We start from the raw sequence: 24129 nt of genomic DNA, 5'->3' as shown, positions 1-24129 counted from the left end.
TGCAGACCTAGAGACATACATAGACTGAAAGTGAGCAGACTCAAAAGGGTATCCCATGTAAATGGAAATAAAAAGATAGCCAAAGCAGTAACACTTATATCAGACAAAACAGACTTTAAAATAAAGACGGTTACAAGGGACAAGGAAGGACCCTACATAATGATCAAGGGATCAATCCAAGAAGATGGCTGTAAATATCTATGCACCAAACATGGGAGCACCTATGTATATAAGGCAAAATACATAAGACATAAAAGGAGTAACTGGTAATACAATAATAATAGGGAATTTTAACATCCCACTTATATCATAGGACAGATTATCCAGACAGAAAATACATTAGGAAATGCTGGTCTTCAATGACACTTTTGATCACACAGGCTTAACTGACATTCACAGAGCATTCTGGCCAAAAGTAGCATGATATACATTATTTCTTCTGGAGAAGGAAATGTCAGCCCACTCCAGTATTCTTGCCTGGAAAATTCCTATGGACGGTGGAGCCTGGTAGGCTATAGTCCATGAAGTCACAAAGAGTCAGGCATGACTGAGCGACTTCACTTTCACTTTCATACACATAATTTCAAGTGCACATGGAACATTCTCCAGGACAGATCACATGCTAGGCCACAAAAAAGCCTCAGTAAATTTAAGAAAATTGAAATCATATCAAGTATCTTTTTCAACAATGAGCTATGAGACTAGAAGTCAACTATAAGGAAAAAATACTGCAAAAGACACAAGTAAGTGGAGGCTAAACAAGCAATTGGTCACTGTATAAATCAAAGAGAACAAACAAAAATACCGAGAAACAAATGAAAGTGAAAACACGGCAATCCAAAGCCTATGGGAAACAGAAAAACAGTTCTAAGAGGAAAATTTATAGCATTATAAGCTTACAACCTCAGCAAACAAGAAAAATTTCAAATAAGCAACCTAACTTTACACCTATATGAAACAGAAAAAAGAACAAATAAAACCCAAAGTTAGTAGAAAAAAAAATAATAAAGATCAGGAGAAATAAATAAAATCGAGACTGAAAAACAATAGAAAAGATCAGTGAAACTAAAAGCTGGTTCTAGGAAAAGATAAATAAAATTTATAAAACTATAGAATGATTCATCAAAAAAATAAAGTCAGCCACTGTTTCCCCATCTATTTGCCATGAAGTGATGGGACCGGATGCCATGATCTTAGTTTTCTGAATGTTGAGCTTTAAGCCAACTTTTTCACTCTCTTCTTTCAATTTCATCAAGAGGCTCTTTAGTTCTTCTTTACTTTCTGCCATAAGGGTGGTGTCATCTGCATATCTGAGGTTATTGATATTTCTCCTGGCCATCTTGATTCCAGCTTTTGCTTCATCCAGCCCGGTGTTTCTCATGATGTACTCTGCATATAAGTTAAATAAGCAGGATGAAAATATAGAGCCTTGATGTACGGTAAATAGATGGGGAAACAGTGGAAACAGTGTCAGACTTTATTTTTTGGGGCTCCAAAATCACTGCAGATGGTGATTGCAGCCATGAAATTAAAAGATCCTTACTCCTTGGAAGGAAAGTTATGACCAACCTAGAAAGCATATTAAAAAGCAGAAACATCACTTTGTCAACAAAGGTCTGTCTAGTCAAGGCTGTCGTTTTTCCAGTGGTCATGTATGGATGTGAGAGTTGGACTATAAAGAAAGCTGAGCACCAAAGAATTGATGCTTTTGAACTGTGGTGTTGGAGAAGACTCTTGAGAGTCCCTTGGACTGCAAGGAGATCCAGCCAGTCCATCCTAAAGGAGATCAGTCCTGGGTGTTCACTGGAAGGACTGCTGTTGAAGCTGAAGTTCCAATACTTTGGCCACCTGATGAGAAGAGCTGACTCATTCGAAAAGACCCTGATGCTGGGGAAGATTGAGGGCGGGAGGAGAAGGGGCCGACAGAGGATGAGATGGTTGGATGGTATCACTGACTCAATGGACATGAGTTTGGGTAAACTCCGGGAGTTGGTGATGGACAGGGAGGCCTAGCCTGCTGTGGTTCGTGGGGTTGCAAACAGTCAGACACAACTGAGCGACTGAACTGAACTGAACGGAATATACAGAACATTAATACATGATTAAAGTGATCATTTTGAAGATAATGTATGTAGCAAAACCATAAACATTTCAATATTAGACTATAATGAAAAATGTTAAAGGAAATGTTAAAACCATAATCAGCATGATATGACATGTGTAAATACAGAGAACAGGACTAGAAGGGAGTAAGAAAAACAGAAGTGGTTGTATTTTTCATGTTGTTCTCTGGGGCCTATTTTACAACTGAGATTATAGATAATTTTAAAAAGTCATATTGACTTTTTCTAAGTTAACAATTAGTAGTTAAATTAACTCATAAGACCTGACTTCAGGGTCACCGATCTCTACACACATGGGCCAGCTCTGAAGAAGTATACCTCCTCAGGCAACCTACAAAATCTTTCCTGGCTTTTGTAAAGGCCTTACATGGATCTCACATTTTAACTGGGTTTGGAACATAATGCTCCAAACCACTACAGGGAGACAAAACAAACAGGTACCAAGTTACCTCTTTCTGGAAAGATGTTGTTTTTGGTGAGTTTGACACTTTTGGGTCTTGGGTTGTTATTATCCATACCCATGATCAGGTTGCGGAAAAACAGATCAAATTTCTTTCTGCTGTCTGCGTTGATGGTGCCGGCCACCGTCCACACCAAGGCAAAAAGGAACAGACCTTGTAGCCAGAGGAAGATCTGTTGGCTTGTCAGGCCTTCAGATAATTCACTTTCCTCCTCTTCTATTTCCCTGATTTCATCTAAAAGCAAGAATAAGAATCTCATAAAAAACTGCACAGTGCAATAGATATGAATTGGGTAGTTCTATCCTTGAAGGGCCTGGGGAAGGGACTGATATTGAATGAGTGGCCTGATCCTTTTCTACATATATTAAAATAAATTTTTTATTGTAGTAAGATATGCATAACACACAGATTACAATCTTAACCATTTTAAAGTTCAGTGGTATTAAATTCATCCATGTTTTTGTGCAACCATCACCACTATTCACATCTGGGACTATTTTCATCCTGCAAAACTGAAACTCTATACCCATTAAACATTAATTCATTACCAGCTTCCCCACAACATGACAAATAGCATTCTACTTTCTATCTTTATAAATTTGACTAATCTGGATATGTCTTAGAGGTGAAATAATATAGTCTTTTTCTGACTAGCTTATTTCTCTGAGCATAGTGTTCTCAAGCTCCATTTGTTTTGCAGCATGTATCAGAATGTGTATCAGAATTTTTATTTTGACTGTGCCATGTGGCTTGAAGGATCTCAGTTTCCTGACCAGGAATTAAACCCTGGCAGGGCAGTGAAAGCACTGAATCCTAACCACTAGACCACCAGGGAACTCCCCATAATTTCCTTCATTTTTAAGGTGAATAATATTTCACTGTATGCATGTATTACATTTTATTTATCCATTCATTGATTGGTGGACACTTGGGTTGTTTTCATCTTTGGTTACTATGAATAATGCTGCTATGAACATCGGTTCTATATTCAAAAATAATATTGCTATGAATAAAATTTCTGTCTATGTCTCTACTTTCAATTTCTTTATATATATACCCAGAGTGGAAGTGCTAAGTCATATGGTAATTCTACTTTTAATTTTGAGGAACTGAGAAACTATTTTCCATAGCAACTGTACCATTTTACATTTCATCAGTGGTGCACAAGGGTTCCAGTTTCTTGACATCCTCGTCAATACCTGTTCGTTTTGATTGTTAATATTGTTAGTACTGTTGTTGTTTGGATAGTATCCAACCTAATAGGTATGAGATGGTATCTCACTGTGGTTTTGGTTTGCATTTCCCTAATAATTAGTGATGTTGAGCATCTTTCCATGTGCTTATAAACCATTTGTGCATCTTCTTTGGAGAAATGTCTATTTAAGACCTTTGAGTATTATCTAGTCAGTTCGTTTTTGTGTGGTTAAATTTTAGGAATTCTCTATATATTCTGGATATTCATCTCTTATTCTATATATGATTGGTAAAGATTTTCCCCCATTTGTGAGTCATCCTTCTAGTCTGTTAACAGAGTCTTTGATATTCATCCTTTATCATTTATATGATTTTTAAAGATTTTCGGCCACTTATGAGTTGTCTCTTTACTCTGTTGATAGAGTCTTTTGAAAACAGTAGTTTTCAATTTTCATGGACTCTATTTGTCTTTTTTCTCTTTTATTGCTGTGCCTTTGGTGTCATATCCAAGAAATAATTTCCAAATAGCTCTCTACCTTAGATTTTCTTCTAGAAATTTTAAAGGTTTAGGGCTTCCCCGGTGGCTCAGTGGTAAAGAATCCATCTGGGATACAGAAGCTGCAGGAGACCCTGGGTTCATTCCCTAGTTTGGGAAAATCTGCTCAAGGAGGGCATGGCAATCCACTCCAGTATTTTTGCCTGGAGAATCCCATGGACAGGGAAGCCTGGCAGGCTACAGTCCATAGGGTTGGAAAGAGATACGACTGAAGTGACTGAACACACACAGTTCTTATGTTTAGGTCTTCCATTTGTTTCGAGTTAATTTTTGTACATAGCATTAAGTAAAGGTCCAGCTTCCTTTATTTCTAAGTGGATATCCAGGTTTCCTGGCATCATTTGTTGAAAAGACTGTCCTAGGGACCTTCCTGGCAGTCCGGTGGTTAAGAATCAGTACTTTCACTGCAGAGGGCATGGGTTAGAGCCCTGGTGGAGGAGCTAAAGGTCCTGCATGCCACGTGGTGCAGGCAAAAACAAACAAAAAGAGGAAAAAGAAAAAAGAATGTCCTTTCTGCATTGAATGGTCTTAGCATCCTTGTGGAAAATTATTTGACAATACATGCACGAATTTATATCTAGACATTCTACTCCATTCCATTGGTGTATCAGTTCAGTTCAGTTCAGTTGCTCAGTCGTGTCTGACTCTGTGACCCCATGACCACAGCACACCAGGCCTCCCTGTCCATCACCAACTTCCAGAGTTTACCTAAACTCATGTCCATTGAGTCAGTGATACCATCCAACCAACTCATCCTGTCATCCCCTTCTCCCCTCCGACCTGCCGCCCCCGCAATCTTTCCCAGCATCAGGGTCTTTTCAAAGGAGTCAGCTCTTCGCATCAGGTGGCCAAAGTATCGGAGTTTCAGCCTCAACATCAGTCCTTCCAATGAACACCCAGGACTGATCTCCTTTAGAATGGACTGGTTGGATCTCCTTGCAGTCCAAGGAACTCTCAAGAGTCTTCTCCAACACCACAGTTCAAAAGCATCAATTCTTTGGTGCTCAGCTTTCTTTAAAGTCAAACACTCACATCCATACATGACTACTGGAAAAAGCATAGCTTTGACTAGATGGACCTTGGTTGGCAAAGTAATATTAAAAACTACTTTTTAATATACTCTCTAGCTTGGTCATAACTTTCTTTCCAAGGAGTAGCATCTTTTAATTTCATGTCTGCAGTCACTATCTGCAGTGATTTTTGAGCCCAGAAAAATAAAGTCCACCCACTGTTTCCACTGTTTCCCCATCTATTTGCTATGAAGTGATGGGACCAGATGCCATGATATTAGTTTTCTGAATGTTGAGTTTTAAGCCAAATTTTTCACTCTCCTCTTTCACTTTCATCAAGAGGCCCTTTAGTTCTTCTTCACTTTCTGCCATAAGGGTGATATCATCTGCATATCTGAGGTTATTGATATTTCCCCCAGCAATCTTGATTCCAGCTTCTCTTCCTCCAGCCCAGCAATTCTCATGATGTACTCTGCATATGAGTTAAATAAGCAGGGTGACACTATACAGCTTTAACGTACTCCTTTTCATATTTGGAAGAAGTCTGTTGTTCCACGTCTAATTCTAACTTTTGCCTCCAGACCTGCATACAGGTTTCTCAAGAGGCAGGTCAGGTGGTCTGATATTCCCATCTCTTTCAGAAATTTCCACAGTTTATTGTGATCCATGCAGTCAAAAGCTTTGGTATAGTCAATAAAGCAGAAATAGATGTTTTTCTGGAACTCTTTTGCTTTTTTGATGATCCAGCAGATGTTAGCAATTTGATCTCCAATTCCTCTGCCTTTTCTAAAACCAGCTTGAACATTTGGAAGTTCACAGTTCACGTATTGCTGAAGCCTGGCTTGGAGAATTTTGAGCATTACTTTACTAGCGTGTGAGATGAGTGCAATTGTGTGGTCGTTTGAGCATTCTTTGGCACTGCCTTTGGGACTGGAATGAAAACTGACCTTTTCCAGTCCTGTGGCCACTGCTGAGTTTTCCAAATTTGCTGGCATATTGAGTGCAGCACTTTCACAGCATCATCTTTTAGGATTTGAAAGAGCTCCACTGGAATTCCATCACCTCCACTAGCTTTGTTCCTAGTCATGCTTCCTAAGGCCCACTTGACTTCACATTCCAGGATGTCTGGCTCTAGGTGAGTGATCACAGCATCGTGATTATCTGGGTCATGAAGATCTTTTTTATACAGTTCTTCTGTGAATTCTCGCCACGTCTTCTTAATATCTTCTGCTTCTGTTAGGCCCATACCATTTCTGTCCTTTATTGAGCCCATCTTTGCATGAAATATTCCCTTGGTATGTCTAATTTTCTTCAAGAGATCTCTAGTCTTTTCCATTCTATTGTTTTCCTCTATTTCTTTGCATTGATCACTGAGGAAGGCTTTCTTATCTCTCCTTGATATTCTTTGGAACTCTGCATTCAAATGGGTATATTTTGCCTTTTCTCCTTTGCTTTTCACTTCTCTTCTTTTCATAGCTATTTGTAAGGCCTCCTCAGACAGCCATTTTGCTTTTTTGCATTTCTTTTTCTTGGGGATGGTTTTGATTCCTGTCTCTTGCACAATGTCACGAACCTCTGTCCATAGTTCATCAGGCACTCTATCAGATCTAGTCCCTTAAATCTATTTCTCACTTCCACTGTATAATCATAAAGGATTTGATTTCAGTCATACCTGAATGGTAGTGGTTTTCCCCACTTTCTTCAATTTCAGTCTGAATTTGGCAATAAGGAGTTCATGATCTGAGCCACAGTCAGCTCCCTGTCTTGTTTTTACTGACTGTATAGAGCTTCTTCATCTTTGGCTGCAAAGAATATAATAAATCTGATTTCAGTGTTGACCATCTGGTGATGTCCATGTGTAGAGTCTTCTCTTGTGTTGTTGGAAGAGGGTATTTGCTATGACCAATGTGTTCTCTTGGCAGAACTCTATTAGCCTTTGTCCTGCTTCATTCAGTAATCCAAGGCCAAACTCCAAGGCCTGTTACTCCAGGTGTTTCTTGACTTCCTACTTTTGCATTCCAGTCCCCTATAATGAAAAGGACATCTTTTTTGGGTGTTAGTTCTAGAAGGTCTTGTAGGTCTTCATAGAACTGTTCAACTTCAGCTTCTTCAGTGTTACTGCTTGGGGCTTAGACTTGGATTACCGTGATACTGACTGGTTTGCCTTGGAAATGACAGAGACCATTCTGTCATTTTTGAGACTGCATCCAAGTACTGCATTTCGGACTTTTTGTTGACCATGATGGCTACTCCATTTCTTCTGAGGGATTCCTGCCCACAGTAGTAGATATAATGGTTATCTGAGTTAAATTCACCCATTCCAGTCCATCTTAGTTCGCTGATTCCTAGAATGTCGATGTTCACTCTTGGCATCTCGTGTTTGAACACTTCCAATTTGCCTTGATTCATGGACCTAACATACCAGGTTCCTATGCAATATTGCTCTTTACAGCATCGAACCTTGCTTCTATCACCGTGTATATCTGTCCTTATGTGAGCACTGCACAGTTTTGATTATTGTAGCTTTGTAGTAACTTTTGAAATCAGAAAGTGTTCTTTGTTCTCCATCTATGTTCTTCTTTTTCATAATTGTTTGGCTATTTAGGATCTTTGAAATTCCATATGAATTTCGGGATTGATTTTTATATTTCTGTAAAATATGTAATTGGAATTTTGATAGAAATTGCACTGAATCTGTAGATTATTTTGGGTTGTATTGACATCTTAACAATATTTAGTCTTCCATCCCATGAACTTAGAATGTTTTTCTATTTTAAATGTTCTTTAATTTCATTGGGCATGCTCTATAATTTTTATTGCAGAAGTCTATCACCTTCTTGGTTAATTTCTATGTATTTTATTCTCTGTCAGGCTATTTTAAATGGCATTGTTTTCTTAACTCAGGTTTCAGACTGTTTATTGTCAGTGTATAGAAATGCAATAGAACTGCACTATTTTTGTGTTTGATTTTGTATCCTGCCTCTTTACTGAATTTGTTTATAACAGTTTCGTGTGTGTGTGTAGTCTTCAGGATTTAGTACATATTAGATCATATCACCTGCAAACAGATAAATTTACTTTTTCTTTTCTAATGTGAATACATAATTTTATTTCTTTTTCTTGCCTAATTACTCTGGCTAGGACTTTCAGTACTATGTTGAATAGAAGTAGTGAAAGCAAGCATCCTTTCCTTATTGCAGTTAAAATGGTAAAGTGTTTCACCATTGAGTGTTATGTTCACTGTGAGGTTTTCGTATTTTACTTTTATTATGTTGTGGTAGTATTCTTTTATTCCTACCTTGTTCAATATTATTTATCATGATTTCATGAATTTTGTCAAATGATTTTCTGCATTGAGACAATGTGTTTTTTCCTTTATTCTGTTAATTATATTTGTATTACATGTATCACACATTGGTTACTTTTCATACATTGAGACATCCTTGCACCACAGAAATTAATCATAGTTGGTTACAGTGTAGAATCCTTTAGATATGCTGATAAAATTGCCTTTCTGGCCTTTAGGGGAATTTTTTACACTAATGTTTATAAAGGATATTGGTCTATAACTTTCTTGTAGTGTCTCTGTCTGGCTTTGGTTTCAGGGTAATGCTTGTTTCATAGAATGAGTTAGGAAATGTTCTCTTTTAAACATTTTGGAAAAGTTTGAGCATGATCAATATGAATTCTTCCCTAAATGTCTGGTAGAATTCACCAATGAAGTAGTCAGATCCAGGATTCTTCTTTGTTGTGAGACTTTTGATAACTGACCAATACCAGTCAGTGATCTATTCAGATTTCTTTGTGCTGCAGTCTTGGTAGATTTTGTGTCTTGGTAGGCATTTTTTTCCCCATTTCATTTAAGTAATCAAATTTGTTACCATAAAATTTTTCATAGTGCTCTCTTATAATCCTTTTTCTTTCTGTACAATGAGTAGTAATGTCTGCATTTTCATTTCTGATCTTAGCAATTTGAAGATAAAAACATGTTAAATGACCACAGGAACCAACTTGAAGGTGTACCCAATTGTCAAAGCCATTTGAACAATAAAATAAATAATTATAGCATTGGATTATAATTCATAGAACAAAATGAATATCCATGAATTCATATTTGATCACTAAATAATTGAATAAATAAGTAGGGAAGAATAGTTCTTCTTTAGAGAAGAATTCTAATCTTTAAAAGAAATATAAATTTAAATAGGAAATTTACATTAGGAAATGCCAGCCTAATAATTGCTGTAGATAAGATCTACCAATGGATGTTAAAATCAGTACATGAAAGTCTGAGGAGAAATAGGATATTTGCATAGCTTGAAATTATCTCCCCTGATGTAATTATTAATCCCAAAGGGAAAAAAAAAACAGTAACATTACAGTGGAGAAATATAACTATGAACAAAGATAATTTTGACCAGAACCTTCAACAGGAATAAGATATGTTCACATTATGTACTCGCTGAAGATTTACTGAGGATACACCATCACTTCTGTGATATTATTACTAAAAATGCAAATCTTGATTTTGCTTATTTTTTCAAAAAACCAGCTCTAAGTTTCATTGATCTTTTCTATTTTTTAAGTCTCTATTTCATTTCTTTCTCTTCTGATCTTTAAGATTTCTTTGCTTCTGTTAACTTTGGGTTTTGTTATTCTTTTCCTGTTTCCTTTAGGTATAAGGTTAAGTTGTTTGAGATTGTTCTTGCTGCTGTTCTTGAGGTTTGTATCACTGTAAACGTCCCTCTTAGAACTGCTTCTGCTGCATCCCACAGATTATGGATTGTTGTGCTTGTTTTAAATTTCCTCCAGGTATTTTGTGATTTTCTCTTTAGTTTATTCAGTTATTCATTGGTTGTTTAATAGCATATTTTTTAGCCTCTGTACTTTTTGCAGTTTTTATTTTCTTGTAGCTGATTTCTAGTCTCATAGCATTGTGGTTGGAAAAGATATTTGATATGATTTTAATTTTCTTAAATTTACCAAGACTTGTTTTGTGGCCTAGAATGTGATCTATCCCAGAGAATGCTTTGTGTGCAGCTGAAAATAATGTGTATTCTGCTGCTTTTGGGTGGAATGTTCTATATATATCTATTAGGTCCATCTAGCTTAATGTCATTTAAAGCCAGTCATTTAAATCTTGAGACAGACTCATTAAGAAAAAAAGAGAGAAAGCTCAATTCAATAAAGTCAAAAATAAAAAAGGAGAAATTATAACCAACATTATGAAATACAAAGTAATCGCAGAGATTACTACGGACAAGTATATACCAAGAAGATGAACAATCTAGAAGAAATGAAAAAATTCTTAGAGAGGTATAATCTCTCAAGACTGAACCTTGAGGAAATAGAAAATATGAACAGACCATTAATGAAACTAAATCAGTAATTTAAAATCTCCCAGAAAAGAAAAGTCTAAAGACTTTTCTTCACAGGTGAGTTCTACCAAACATTTACAGATAATACCTACCTTCTCAAATTATTTCAAACAATTGCATAAGAAGCAATACTTTTGAGCTCATTCTATGGTATCACCCTGATACCAAAAGCAAAATACCAAAGACAAAAATATCACACAAAAACAGACACATAGATCAATGGAACAGGATAGAAAGCCCAGAAGTAATCTATGCACTTACGGTCAATTAATCTATGACAAAAGAGGTAAAAATATACAGTGGAGAAAACACAGTCTCTTCAGTAAGTGGTCCTGGGACCACTATATGTAAAAGGACAACTATATGTAAAAACAGGACAACTATATGTAAAAGAATAAAATCAGAACATTTCCTCACACTATATATAAAAAATAAACTCAAAATGAATTAAAACTTAAATGTGAGACTATAAACCATAAAACTCCTAGAAGAAAACAACAGAACACCTTTTGACATAAATCATAGCAATATTATTTTGATTTTTCCCCTAAGGCAAAGGAAACAAGTTGGCTAAACAGTTGGGACCTAATTAACCTTAAAATCTTTTCCATATCAAAGGATGCAATGGAGAAAATGATAAGACAACCTACTGAACTGGAGAAAATATTTGCAAATGATATGACTAATAAGGGAGTTAATATCTAAAATATATAAAAACAAGTCATACAACTCAACATCAATAAACAACCTGATTAAAAATGGGCAGAAGATCTGAATAGACATTTTTGCAAATAATACATACAGATGACCAACAGGCACATGAAAAGATGCTCAATATAGTTAATCATCAGAGAAATGTAAATTAAAACTACAATCAGTTATCACCTCACACCTGTCAGAATGGTTTTCATCAAAAAGACCACGTATCTAATGTGGCAAGGATTAGATGGAGATTAGTGGATTAGTGGAGATTAGTGGGAATTAATGGAGATTAGTGGGATTTAGTGGTAGCTCAAACAGGCTTCCCTGGTGGCTCAGAGGTTAAAGCGTCTGCCTGCAATGCAGGAGACCTGGGTTCGATCCCTGGGTGGGGAAGATCCCCTGGAGAAGGAAATGGCAACCCATTCCAGCACTCTTGCCTGGAGAATCCCATGGACGGAGGAGCCTGGTGGGTTACAGTCCACGGGGTCGCAAAGAGTCGGACACGACAGAGTGACTTCATTTTCACTTTCACTTTCAAACAGTAAAGGCTCTGCCTGCAATGTGGGAGACCTGGGTTCAATCTATGGGTCCAGAAGATCCCCTGGAGAAGGAAATGGAAATCCACTCCAGTACTCTTGCCTGGAAAATTCCATGGATGGAGGAGCCTGGTAGGCTACAGTCCATGGGATCACAAAGAGTTGGACACAACTGAGTAACTTCACTGGTGATCAGCTAACTGGTACTCCAGGTGAGCCTTCATGCACTAAAACCACTTCCCAATATAGGTTGCTGTATTTGGAATAAAAATTAAAAGACAAATGCGAGGCAATTTCTGGGTAGAACCCTGTAGGGGAGATTAGTGGGATTAGTGGAGAAAAGGGAACCTCTGTTAGTGGGTATGTTTATTGGTGCAGCCGCTGTGGGAAATAGTATGGAGGTTCCTCAAAAAACTAAAAATAGAACTACCATATGATCCAGGGTTTACTCCTGGATATATATCTGAGAAAAACGAAACACAAATTCAAAATGATACATGCTCTCAATGTTCATAGCAGCATTACTTACAATAGCCAAGATATGGAAGCAACCTAAGTCTTTATCCACAGATGAATTGCTAGCCGCTAAGTCACTTCAGTTGTGTCCGACTCTGTGCGACCCCATAGATAGCAGCCCACCAGGCTCCCTCGTCCCTGGGATTCTCCAGTCAAGAGTACTGGAGTGGGTTGCCATTTCCTTCTCCAATGCAGGAAAGTGAAAAGTAAAAGTGAAGTCGTTCAGTCGTGTCCGACTCTTAGCGAACCCATGGACTGCAGCCTACCAGGCTCCTCCATCCATGGGATTTTCTAGGCAAGAGTACTGGAGTGGGGTGCCATTGATGAATTGCTAAATAAGACTATATATAAATATATGTATGCATATACACATACACACACACACAATGGAATACTACTTGGTCATAAAAATGAATGAAATTTTGCCATTTACAACAACATGGATGGACTTGGAGGTTATTATTCTTAGTAGGATAAGTCAGACAAAAAGACAAATACTGTATGTTATTTCTTATCTAAAACTATAACAAACTAGTGAAAAGATATGGACTTGCAGAAAACAAACTAGTGGTTGCCACTGGGAAGAGGGACAGGGGAGGGGCACGACAGTGGCTGGTGTTTAAGAGCTTTGGACTGCTATGTATAAAACAGATAAATTACAATGATATATTGTACAACACAGGAAATATAGCCAATGTTTTAAAACAACTTTAAATGAAATATAATCTTTAAAAATTGTGAATCACTAAGCTGTACACCTGAAACATATAATAATGCAAATCAACTATACTTCAATTTTTTTAAAAAATCACAATCTTAGTCTAATTATGACAAAACTAGGAAAACTGGCAAGATTGCTGGGAGAAATATCAATAACCTCAGATATGTGGATGACACCACCATTATGGCAGAAAGCGAAGAGGAACTAGAGCCTCTTGATAAAGGTGAAAGAGGAGAGTGAGAAAGCTGGTTTAAAACTCAACATTCAAAAAACTAAGATCATGGCATCTGGTCCCATCATTTCATGGCAAATAGATGGGGAAACAATGGAAACAATGACAGACTTTATTTTCTTGGGCTCCAAAATCACTGCAGATGATGACTGCAGCCATGAAATTAAAAGACACTTGCTCCTTGAAAGAAAAGCTATGACCAACCTAGACAGCATATTAAAAAGCAGAGACATTACTTTGCCAACAAAGGTCCATCTAGTCAAGCCAGTGGTTTTTGCAGTAGTCATGTATGGATTTGAGAGTTGGATCATAAAGAAGGCTGAGTACTGAAGAAATGATGTTTTTGAACTGTGGTTCTGGAGAAGACTCTTGATAGTCCCTTGGACTGCAAGGAGATCCAACCAGTTAATCCTAGAGGAAATCAACCCTGAATATGTATTGGAAGGACTGATGCTGAAGCTGAAGCTCCAATACTTTGGCCATCTTATGAGAAGAGCTGACTCATTGGAAAAGACCTTGATGCTGGGAAAGATTGAAGACAGGAGAAGGGGATGACAGAGGACAAGATGGTTGGAAGGCATCACTGACTTAATGGACATGAGTTTGAGCAAGCTCAGGGAGATGGTGAAGGACAGGGAAGCCTGGCATGCTGAAGTCTGTGGGGCTGCAAAAAGTGGGACATGAGTGAGTAACTGAACAACAACAACAGGCAAATGTAAATTGAGAAGTATTAAGAAACATAACTGGGCAGTATTCACCAAATGACAAGGTTATGAATATCAGGAAAGGCAGAAGAACTATCATAGCTTGTAGGAGACCAAGAAGATACAACAATTAAGTACAACGTGGCATTTTGAATTGGATCTTGGAACATAAAAATTTGTGGAAAAATGTGAAATTCAGATAAAATGCATAAAATAGTATAGTATCAATGTTAATTTCCTTATTATGATAATTGTTCCTTGGTTATATAAGATGTTAACATTAAAGAAATCTAAGTAAAGAGCATATGTAATTCTACATTCTTTTGCTAAGTTTTCTTTAAATTCAAAATTATTTCAAAATAAAAGCTAAAACTGTATTCAGTGTTCCTTATCTCAAGTTTTTGCTAATCACAGCTACCATGTTCTTGCATTTTAACATTGACAGTGTTAAATGTTATAGTTCCAAAATCAAATTTAAACCTATGCCCCAGTTTTTTTTTTATTTTTTGGCAGCATCAAGAACTTTGTTTGGGATTTGGAATCTAGTTCTCTGACCAGGGATGGAATCTGGGCCCTCTGCATCAGGAGCATGAATTCTTAACCACTGGACCACCAGGGAAATCCCTATTCCCCAGTTTTTAGCAGTTGTGTGTATTTCAGCACTCCTGAGAGGATTCACAGTTATAGATTCAGGAAGACAAGAGTGAGGCTACACAGGACTGTAGACAATAAACCCATTTCTCATGCTGGTGCCTTCTTTCCTGGAGGAAATACTATATAAGGACAGTGAAAGGAGCTTGGGAAAGTATGAAAAATTTACAAATAAAAATACAAATATATTATAATGTATGTAACGCATGTGCTTCTACAAATACTGTCTGTAGTTTTAATTTTAATATTTGGTTAAAGAGAGTCTCTGGCTCAACTATTTCCAATTTATTCTTTTTAAAAAATATACACCTATATGCCTCTGGAAGAAATGGGCTGAGAAAATATGTTCATGGAGTAGAAGCTGTAGGAAGATTCACCATCATTTTGAATTATGTGTTATCTTGAGAAAGAAATGGCATCCAATTGAATACAGAGTTCCAAAGAATAGCAAGGACAGATAAGAAAGCCTTCCTCAGTGATCAGTGCAAAGAAATAGAGGAAAATAATATAATGGGAAAGACTAGAGATCTCTTCAAGAAAATTAGAGATACCAAGGGAACATTTCATGCAAAGATGGGCAAAATATAGGACAGAAATGGTAGGGACCTAACAGAAGCAGAAGATATTAAGAAGAGGTGGCAAGAATACACAGAAGAACTGTACAAAAAAGATCTTTGTGACCCAGATAATCATGATGGTGTGATCAGTCACCTAGAGCCAGACATCCTGGAATGTGAAGTCAAGTGGGCCTTAGGAAGCATGACTACGAACAAAGCTAGTGGAGGTGATGGAATTCCAGTTGAGCTATTTCAAATCCTAAAAGATGATTCTGTGAAAGTGCTGCACTCAATATGCCAGCACATTTGGAAAACTCAGCAGTGGCCACAGGACTGGAAAAGGTCAGTTTTCATTCCAATACCAAAGAAAGGCAACGTCAAAGAATGCTCAAACTACTGCACAATTGCACTCATCTCACACGCTTTGTAAAGTAATGCTCAAAATTCTCCAAGCCAGGATTCAGCAATACATGAACTGTGAACTTCCAGATGCTCAAGCTGGTTTTAGAAAAGGCAGAGGAACCAAAGATCAAATTGCCAACATCCGCTGGATCATCGAAAAAGCAAAAGAGTTCCAGAAAAACACCTATTTCTGCTTTATTAACTATGCCAAAGCCTTTGACTGTGTGGATTACAACTACTTGTGGAAATTCTGAAAGAGATGGGAATACTAGACCATCTGACCTGCCTCTTGAGAAATCTGTATGCAGGTCAGGAAGCAACAGTTAGAACTGGACATGGAACAGACTATTTCAAAATAGGAAAAGGAGTACGTCAAGGCTGTATATGGTCACCCTGCTTATTTAACTTGTATGTAGAGTACATCATGAGAAACACTAGGCTGGGTGAAGCACAAGCTGGAATCAAGATTGCCAGGAGAAATATCAATAACCTCAGCTATGCAGATGATATCACCCTTATGGCAGAAAGTGAAGAAGAACTAAAGGGCCTCTTGATGAAAGTGAAAGAGGAGAGTGAAAAAGTTGGCTTAAAACTCAACATTCAGAAAACTAACATTATGGCATCTGGTACCATCACTTCATGGGAAATAAATGGAGAAACAGTGGAAACAGTGTCAGACTTTATTTTTTTGGGCTCCAAAATCACTGCAGATGGTGACTGCAGCCATAAAATTATAAGACACTTACTCCTTGGAAGAAAAGTTATGACCAAGCTAGACAGCACATTAAAAAGCAGAAATATTACTTTGCCAACAAAGATCCATCTAGTCAAAGCTAAGGCTTTTCCAGTAGTCGTGTATGGATGTGAAAGTTGGACTATAAAGAAAGCTGAGCATTGAAGAATTGATGCTTTTGAATTGTGGTGTTGGAGAAGACTCTTGAGAGTCCCTTGGACTGCAAAGAGATCCAACCAGTCCATCCTAAAGAAAATCAGACCTGACTATTCATTGGAAGGACTGATACTAAAGCTGAAACTCCAATACTTCGGCCACCAGATGCAAAGATCTGACTCATTGGAAAAGACCCTAATGCTGGGAAAGATTGAAGGTGGGAGGAGAAGGGGATGACAGAGGATGAGATGGTTGGATGGCATCACTAACTTGATGGACATGAGTTTGAGCAAGCTGGGAGTTGGTGATGGACAGGGAAGCCTGACGTGCTGCAGTCTATGTGGTCACAAAGAATCAGACACGACTGAGCAGCTGAACTGTCTGATAACTCAGTAGTTCCATTCCTAGATATATACTGAAAAAAAAAACAAAAACACGAATTCAAAAAGATACATGCACCCAATGTTCATAGCTGCATTATTCATAATAGCCAAGATATAAAAGCAACCTAAGTGTTCATCAAAAGATGAATGGATGAAGATGTGCTATACATACATAATGGAATAATATACAACCATAAACAAGAATGAAATTCTGCAATTTGCAGCTTCATGGATGGACTGGGAAGGCATTATGCTAAAGTGAAATAAGTTGACAGAGAAAGATAATACTGTATGATATCACTTATATGTGGATGCTAAGGTGGGAGGAGAAGGGGACGACGGAGGCTGAGTTGGTTGGATTGCATCACTGACTCAATGGACATGAGTCTGAGTAAACTCCAGGAGTTGGTGATAGACAGGGAGGCCTGGTGTACTGTAGTCCATGGGGTCGCAAGGAGTCGGACACAACTGAGTGAATGAACTGAACTGAAAAGTTCTCCAGATTAACATATATTCTGTCATTTCCAGTAGAATTCTGTGAAATTTGATTTGTGTGAGACAGCTATAGAGAACTTCTCCAGGACATTTAAAACAATGATTCATTTAAACCAGTGGTTCTCCATGTCCTGGAGTAGTTCCATAGTTTTGGAGACTAAAGTGATCAGTTTTCTTATAGTGTATGTATGTGTTTTGTGAATTCAGATTTTTTGTAATGTAAACTTTTGTGTGTGTGTGTTATTCCATATTTTATTTTTATTTTATTTTTTAACTTTACAATATTGTATTGGTTTTGCCATATATCAAAATGAATCTACCACAGGTATACATGTGTTCCCCATCCTGAACCCTCCTCCCTCCTCCCTCCCCATACCATCCCTCTGGGTCGTCCCAGTGCACCAGCCCCAAGCATACAGTATTGTGCATCGAACCTGGACTGGCGACTCGTTTCATATATGATATTATACATGTTTCAATGCCATTCTCCCAAATCCTCCCACCCTCTCCCTCTCTCACAGAGTCCAAAAGACTGTTGTATATACCAGTGTCTCTTTTGCTGTCTCGTATACAGGGTTATTGTTACCATCTTTCTAAATTCCGTATATATGCATTAGTAAACTTTTTAACATGGGGAAAACTTCCTATTTTATTCTTTTCAGAATCTTTTTTCCGACAGACATTTACACATGCCATCTAAATTCATTTTCCTCCAGGATGTCCCTGATAGGTAAAGAGGAACAGGAATTATTATTCCCATTGTCTGGAAGAATCTAAGCCTGAGGAAAAATGGGCTAATATGCACAAGAATACCCAGGAAGTCAATGAAAGATTAAGCCAAAATATGTGGACTCTTTCCAGCAAACTCTACTATGTACACTCAAAAGACTTGTTTGTTCTTGACCAAAATGCTGGTCTCATTGTAACTTATAGGGGGACTAGCAGGGGTGGGGGCATAAAAATAGCCAAGGCATACCCTCATTTGGCTTAAGAATTGTAGGGAAGTACTTACCAAGAAGAGAGGAGTACAGTCTCATCATTGAGAAGGCAAGGTGGATGGGAGATGTTTGGACCACAAATTTACAGTGAAGGCGAGTAAATTCAAGGCAGGGCTGGACAAGCCACATGAACATGTCATTGACCTAAGAGTAAAATTTGACATTAACAAGTGTGTTTAAGAACTTGGTACACCTCAAGGAGGCTGAAGATAAGACTACTGATGATTTTTGAGTCTAGGTATAGTGAAGAAAATCCATAGGCAACAAGACCTGTGCCCCCAGTTCCTATTTAACGTGCAGTCCACTGACTATGCCCACTCCTCCCGTTCTACTGAGCTGAATACGGAAGAAAAGCTTGGAGCCACTATGGGTCAGCTACAGGATGCATGAAACAGTTTTAGGTTCCAGGAGCCACTATATCTGACTTTTCTATAGAAAAATGTTAGGAATTCTAAACAACTGATTTGGAAATGACTGACTGGCATTTATAAGGCAGGACTCCTGTAGAAAGTGGACACTGAGAGGTCCGGGCTTATTTTCAGTAATTCCCCACATATATGTATGTATGTACATACTTACTGGTGGGTATGATGATTCTTATCTCTTGGCTCTGCTCCCTACCCACTTACTCTTCAGAAGAAATTACTTGATTTTCTCCTCTTACTTTAGTGTTTTTTCTTAAACTTTGTGACTCTTACTGAAAATTATGTTGTTATTTTTTTGTAAGTAGGCAGGTCATCATTAAATAAATACACTCATAGGTGATTATATGTGGATATGTGTGCATATATAAATGTATAGATGCTTTTCTATGTATAATCCCAAAGAAGGGCAATGCTAAAGAAAATGTCCAAACTATGGCACAGTTGCACTCATCTCACAGGCTAGGAAGTAATGCTCAAAATCCTTCAAGCTAGGCTTCAGCAGTACATGAACCAAGAACTTCCAGATATACAAGCTGGATTTAGAAAAGCCAGAGGAACCAGAGATCAGATTGCCAGTATTTGCTGGATCATAGAAAAAGCAAGAGAATTCCCAAAAAACATCTACTTCTGCTTCATTGACTAGGCTAAAGCCTTTGACTGTGTGGATCACAACAAACTGGAAAATTCCTAAAGAGATAGGAATACCAGACCACCTTACCTGTCTCCTGAAAAACCTGTGTGCAGGTCAAGAAGCAACAGCTAGAATCAGACATGAAACAATGGACTGGTTTAAAATTGGCAAAGGAGTACATCAAGGCTGTATATTGTCACTCTGCTTATTTAACATCTGCAGAGTAGATCATGAGTAACACTGGGCTGGATGAATCATAAGCTGGAATCAAGATTGTCAGGAGAAATATTATCAATTTTAGATATGAAGATGACACCATCCTAATGGTAGAAAGTGAGGAGGAACTAAAGAGCCTCATGATGAAGGTGAAAGAGGAGAGTGAAAAAGCTGCCTTAAAACTCAACATTCGATGGGAGAGAAGTTCAAAAGAGAGAGGATATATGTATACCTATGGCTGATTCAGGTTGAGGTTTGACAGAAAACAACAAAATTCTGTAAAATAATTATCCTTCAATAAAAAAATAAATTAAAAAACCCTCAACATTAAAAAAACTAAGATCATGGCATCCGGTCTCATCACTTCATGGCAAATAGATGGGGAAACAATGACAGACTTTATTTTCTTAGGCTCCAAAATCACTGCAGATGGTAACTGCAGCCATGAAATTAAAAGATGACTGCTCCTTGGGAGAAAAGCTATGACAAACCTAGACAGTGTATTAAAAAGCAGAGACAGTACTTTGCTGACAAAGGTCCATAAAGTCAAAGCTATGGTTTTTCCAGCAGTCATGTGCAGATGTGAGAGTTGGACTGTAGAGAAGACTGAGTGCCAAAGAATTGATGCTTTAGAACTGTGGTATTGGAGAAGACTCTTAAGAGTTCCTAGGACAGCAAGGGGATCAAACCAGTTAATCTTAAAGGAAATCCCCTGCTAAAGCTGAAGTTGCAATACTTTGGCCACCTGATGTGAAGAGCCAACTCATTAGAAAAGACCCTAATGCTGGGAAGGATTGAGGGCAAGAGGAGAAGGGGGTGACATAGGATCAGATGGTTGGATGGCATTACTGAGTTAATGGACATGAGTTTGAGCAAACTCTGTGATATAGTGAAGGATAGGGAAGCCTGGTGTGCTACAGTCCATGGGGTTGCAAAGAGTTGGATACGATTAAGTGACTAAACAACAATGACTGTGTATGAGTACTTGGATATGTGGTACTCAGTCAGCAAGTATTTATTGTGCATCTACTAAATGCAGTGTGATCGGTGCTAAGGATAAATGATGAACAAGAGAGACAAGGTCTCTGTTCTCATGGTTTACAGTCTCAGGGGCAGGGGAGACAATAAATAATTAAACAAGCAAGGAACTGACTTAAGTATTTACAAATCCTGGAATGTACTAGTAGGAAACAAATAAATGTATTACAATTGGATAAAACAAGAAGGGTTTAATAGCGTGGTCAGGGAAGACTTCTTGGAGAAGCGGGGCTTTATGCTAAGACCTGGGTGGCAAAGGTGAATCAACCCTTATGAGACTAAATGGGGCAAGATTTCCAGAAGAGGAATAAAAAGTGCAAAAACCTTGAGGAGGTAAAATCTGGGATTTTCTAGGAATGGAAACAAGACCCTAGGGCTGGAAGGTAATAAGCTGAGCCTGAGAGGAGTGTAGGTGATGAGGCTGGAGGGGCAGGCTGGGTGGAATCACAATCTCAGAAGTCCTGGTAAGAAGTACGACTATTGAGGACACTGGGAAGTCTGTGAAGGCTTCCTGTGCATGTGTAGACTGGCTTCTGACTATGCATCTGGACATGTGTCTGTCTGGACATGCAGATCCCCAGAGTATTTCTACAGTGAGAAGAGAATCTAACTCAAATCCTTCTTGGCTTCTTCCATGGGAAACTTTACTAGGCAACCCTGTTAATGCAGCAAAAGGCAAGAAGTACCATAAGCACTCATTCTCCCTTTCTACTTCCATCATCTGTGTGTTCTACTCTAACCTGAACATTCACACCTCTTTTAGGGAGGGAAGAAGAAAATGGACACTCTTACTAGCTGCGCTAAGAGAATTTCTCACTGGTTTTAGCCCTCTAGATTTAGGAGGTATGGCGTCTAGGTTACAGGGATGGGAAGTGGCAGGAAAAAGAAGAACACAGATCTTCCTAACCTGGTACACCTCTAGAGCAACTTCCAGAGGCATTTCTGCTGGTGGACAAAGGGTCAAGGGGTGACATCCCAGTAATCATATAGAACATTTCTCAAGCACCAGAATTCTCCACTGAGGAGTCAAAAAGTAACGGAGAGGATGGAAGAGAAAGCAGAAATTGACTACAGAATTCCAGCTCCACATGCAAAATAAAATAAAATAATAATGGCAAGAAGCCAGAAAGCAAGGTAATTGGGGACAATCAGGGAATTTCCTGCCGCTCCTTGCCTTCCATAATTATGAACGTGAAAACGATCCTAGAAGGCCTTTGAGATGAGAAGTCAGGAGACAAGGAAGGACAGAAAGGAAAGGGACCAGAGGGTCTCACCAATTCCTTGTGCTCCTCAGTGAGACTGGAAGGCAGGGTATCCATGTAGGAATCCTTCAGGGGCTTCCAGCCTAGCTGATGGGGTTCCATGTAGATCATCCCACACCTGGCAAGCACAAACAGAGGACCATCCTGGTTCACATTGGGCTCCCAAGCACGTAGGGGTGAGGTAAACAGGCTGGAGCTTGAGTTGGAGAACAGACCTTCACCAGCTCCAAGCCAAAGGAAAGATGCACAGATTTTGCCAGGAAAAGGGTAGAAACCAGTGCTAAAAGTGGGGTCTTGAGAATCAGAGACCTGTTTTCAAATCTCAGCCCCAGATCCTACTAATTGAGTGACCTCGGAAAAATTTCTTCTCTGTCTCTGAATTTGTGTCCTTGTCTGTAAATTGAAGAATATAAAAAATAAGTAGCTTGTAAGATTATTATAATGGTTAAATGAAAGGCCAGTAAAGAATTTGGCACTATGTCTAGCATACAGAACACTCTTAATCAATGAAAACTACTCTTATAATTTTCATAATGTTAGTACATTACCATGTACTGACATGTAACATTGTATTTAGCAAGTTTTTCCCCATTCTGTTATATCTAGGTACACTCCTCTTTGTTACTAACACTGGCTACCATTTATTCAGCACCTACTATGTGTCAGCCACTATGCTAAGTCTTAATGGCCTTCATTTCTAAATATTCCTCTTTATGGTTTACATTTTAGACATGAGGAGACACTAGCTCAGAGAGGCTTATTGACTTGGAAGAGGTCACACAGCTAGCAAATGGTGTGTTGAAGGTGGGAACCCAGGCTGGTCTAACTGGCCATGTGATCTTTCTACTCCCTTACATTGCCTTTGGGAATGTGAGCTTATTTTTATTTTATTATTTTATTTGTTGTGGACTAGGAGGCATATGATTGGATTAATTATTATCCTCGGCACACATCATTAGCCCATGCATGGCCTTTCTTAGTTAATTGTTTTCAATAATGTAATCAGTGTCCATGAACCCAACACCCAGACAGAAGCTACGGTTTTGACAATAACCTTTATCTAATTATAAAGTCTCCCTTATCCTATCCCCCTGGCTTTCCCCACCTAGATTACACAGAATCTTGAATCTCACATTCACTGGTCCTTTGATTTCTTACCTTCTTATGGTTTTGTATACATACACATATTTAGTTGTTTAGTTGGGTTTAATAATTTAAAAGGGGATACTATGCTGCATGTAATATTACAGGCTTACTTTTCTTGCATTTTAAAAAATATTTATTATTTATTTTTGTTTGGGTTAGGTCTTCGTTGCTGTGAAGGCTTTTCTTTAGTTGTGGCGAGTGAGGGGTTGCTCTCTAGTTGCGGTGCACAAGCTTCTCATTGCAGCGGCCCCTCTTGCTGTGCAGCGTGGGCTCTAGGCATGTGGGCTTCAGTAGTTGTGGCTCCTGGGCTCTGGAGCACAGGCTCAGTAGCTGTGGCACTCGGGCTTAGTTGCCCTGGGGCATGTGAGATCTTCCCAGATCAGGGTTCAATGCCATGTCTCCTGCATTGGCAGGTGGATTCTTTACTACTAAGCCACCAGAAACGCCCTATAGGCTTACTTTTATATATAATACTGCTTAGATTTTATCTTTAATTTTATTAAGACTTATCTATAAAGACATTTATCAGTACAGTTCACTTATTTTGAATGACATACAAATACTACAATCTGTGATTTTATTATACTTTCTAATTCTTTCCTATTAATAGGCATTTGGGTCATTTCTAAGTGTTATTGTGAATCATGCTGCTCTGAAAATTCTGGTACATGTCTCCTGTTGTACATGGGCACAAGTTTATTTTCAGTATATACTCACAAGCAGAATTGCTCAGCCATAGGATGGAGGAGCCTGGTAGGCTGCAATCCATGAGGTCACTAAGAGTCGGACACGACTGAGCGACTTCACTTTCACTTTTCACTTTCATGCATTGGAGAAGGAAATGGCAGCCCACTCCAGTGTTCTTGCCTGGAGAATCCCAGGGACAGAGGAGCCTGGTGGGAG

At 38.4% G+C, this 24129-nt stretch overlaps 1 protein-coding gene across 1 annotated transcript in view; it reads right to left on the bottom strand.

The window, feature by feature from the left end:
- The window catches only part of DNAH3 (dynein axonemal heavy chain 3), a 242044-nt gene that overhangs the window by 100445 nt on the left and 117470 nt on the right, over positions 1-24129 (bottom strand). Inside the window, exons 38-40 of the mRNA XM_025274559.3 lie at positions 22093-22198; positions 18523-18652; positions 2573-2818 (exon numbers count right to left, since the gene is read on the bottom strand). Coding sequence (XP_025130344.3) covers positions 2573-2818; positions 18523-18652; positions 22093-22198 — 482 coding nt within the window. The remainder of the gene's footprint in view (positions 1-2572; positions 2819-18522; positions 18653-22092; positions 22199-24129) is intronic.

Source organism: Bubalus bubalis, chromosome 24, assembly GCF_019923935.1.
Source record: "Bubalus bubalis isolate 160015118507 breed Murrah chromosome 24, NDDB_SH_1, whole genome shotgun sequence".
In the NCBI taxonomy this organism is placed as follows: Eukaryota; Metazoa; Chordata; class Mammalia; order Artiodactyla; family Bovidae; genus Bubalus; species Bubalus bubalis.
This window is presented reverse-complemented; position numbering and strand designations above follow the sequence as displayed.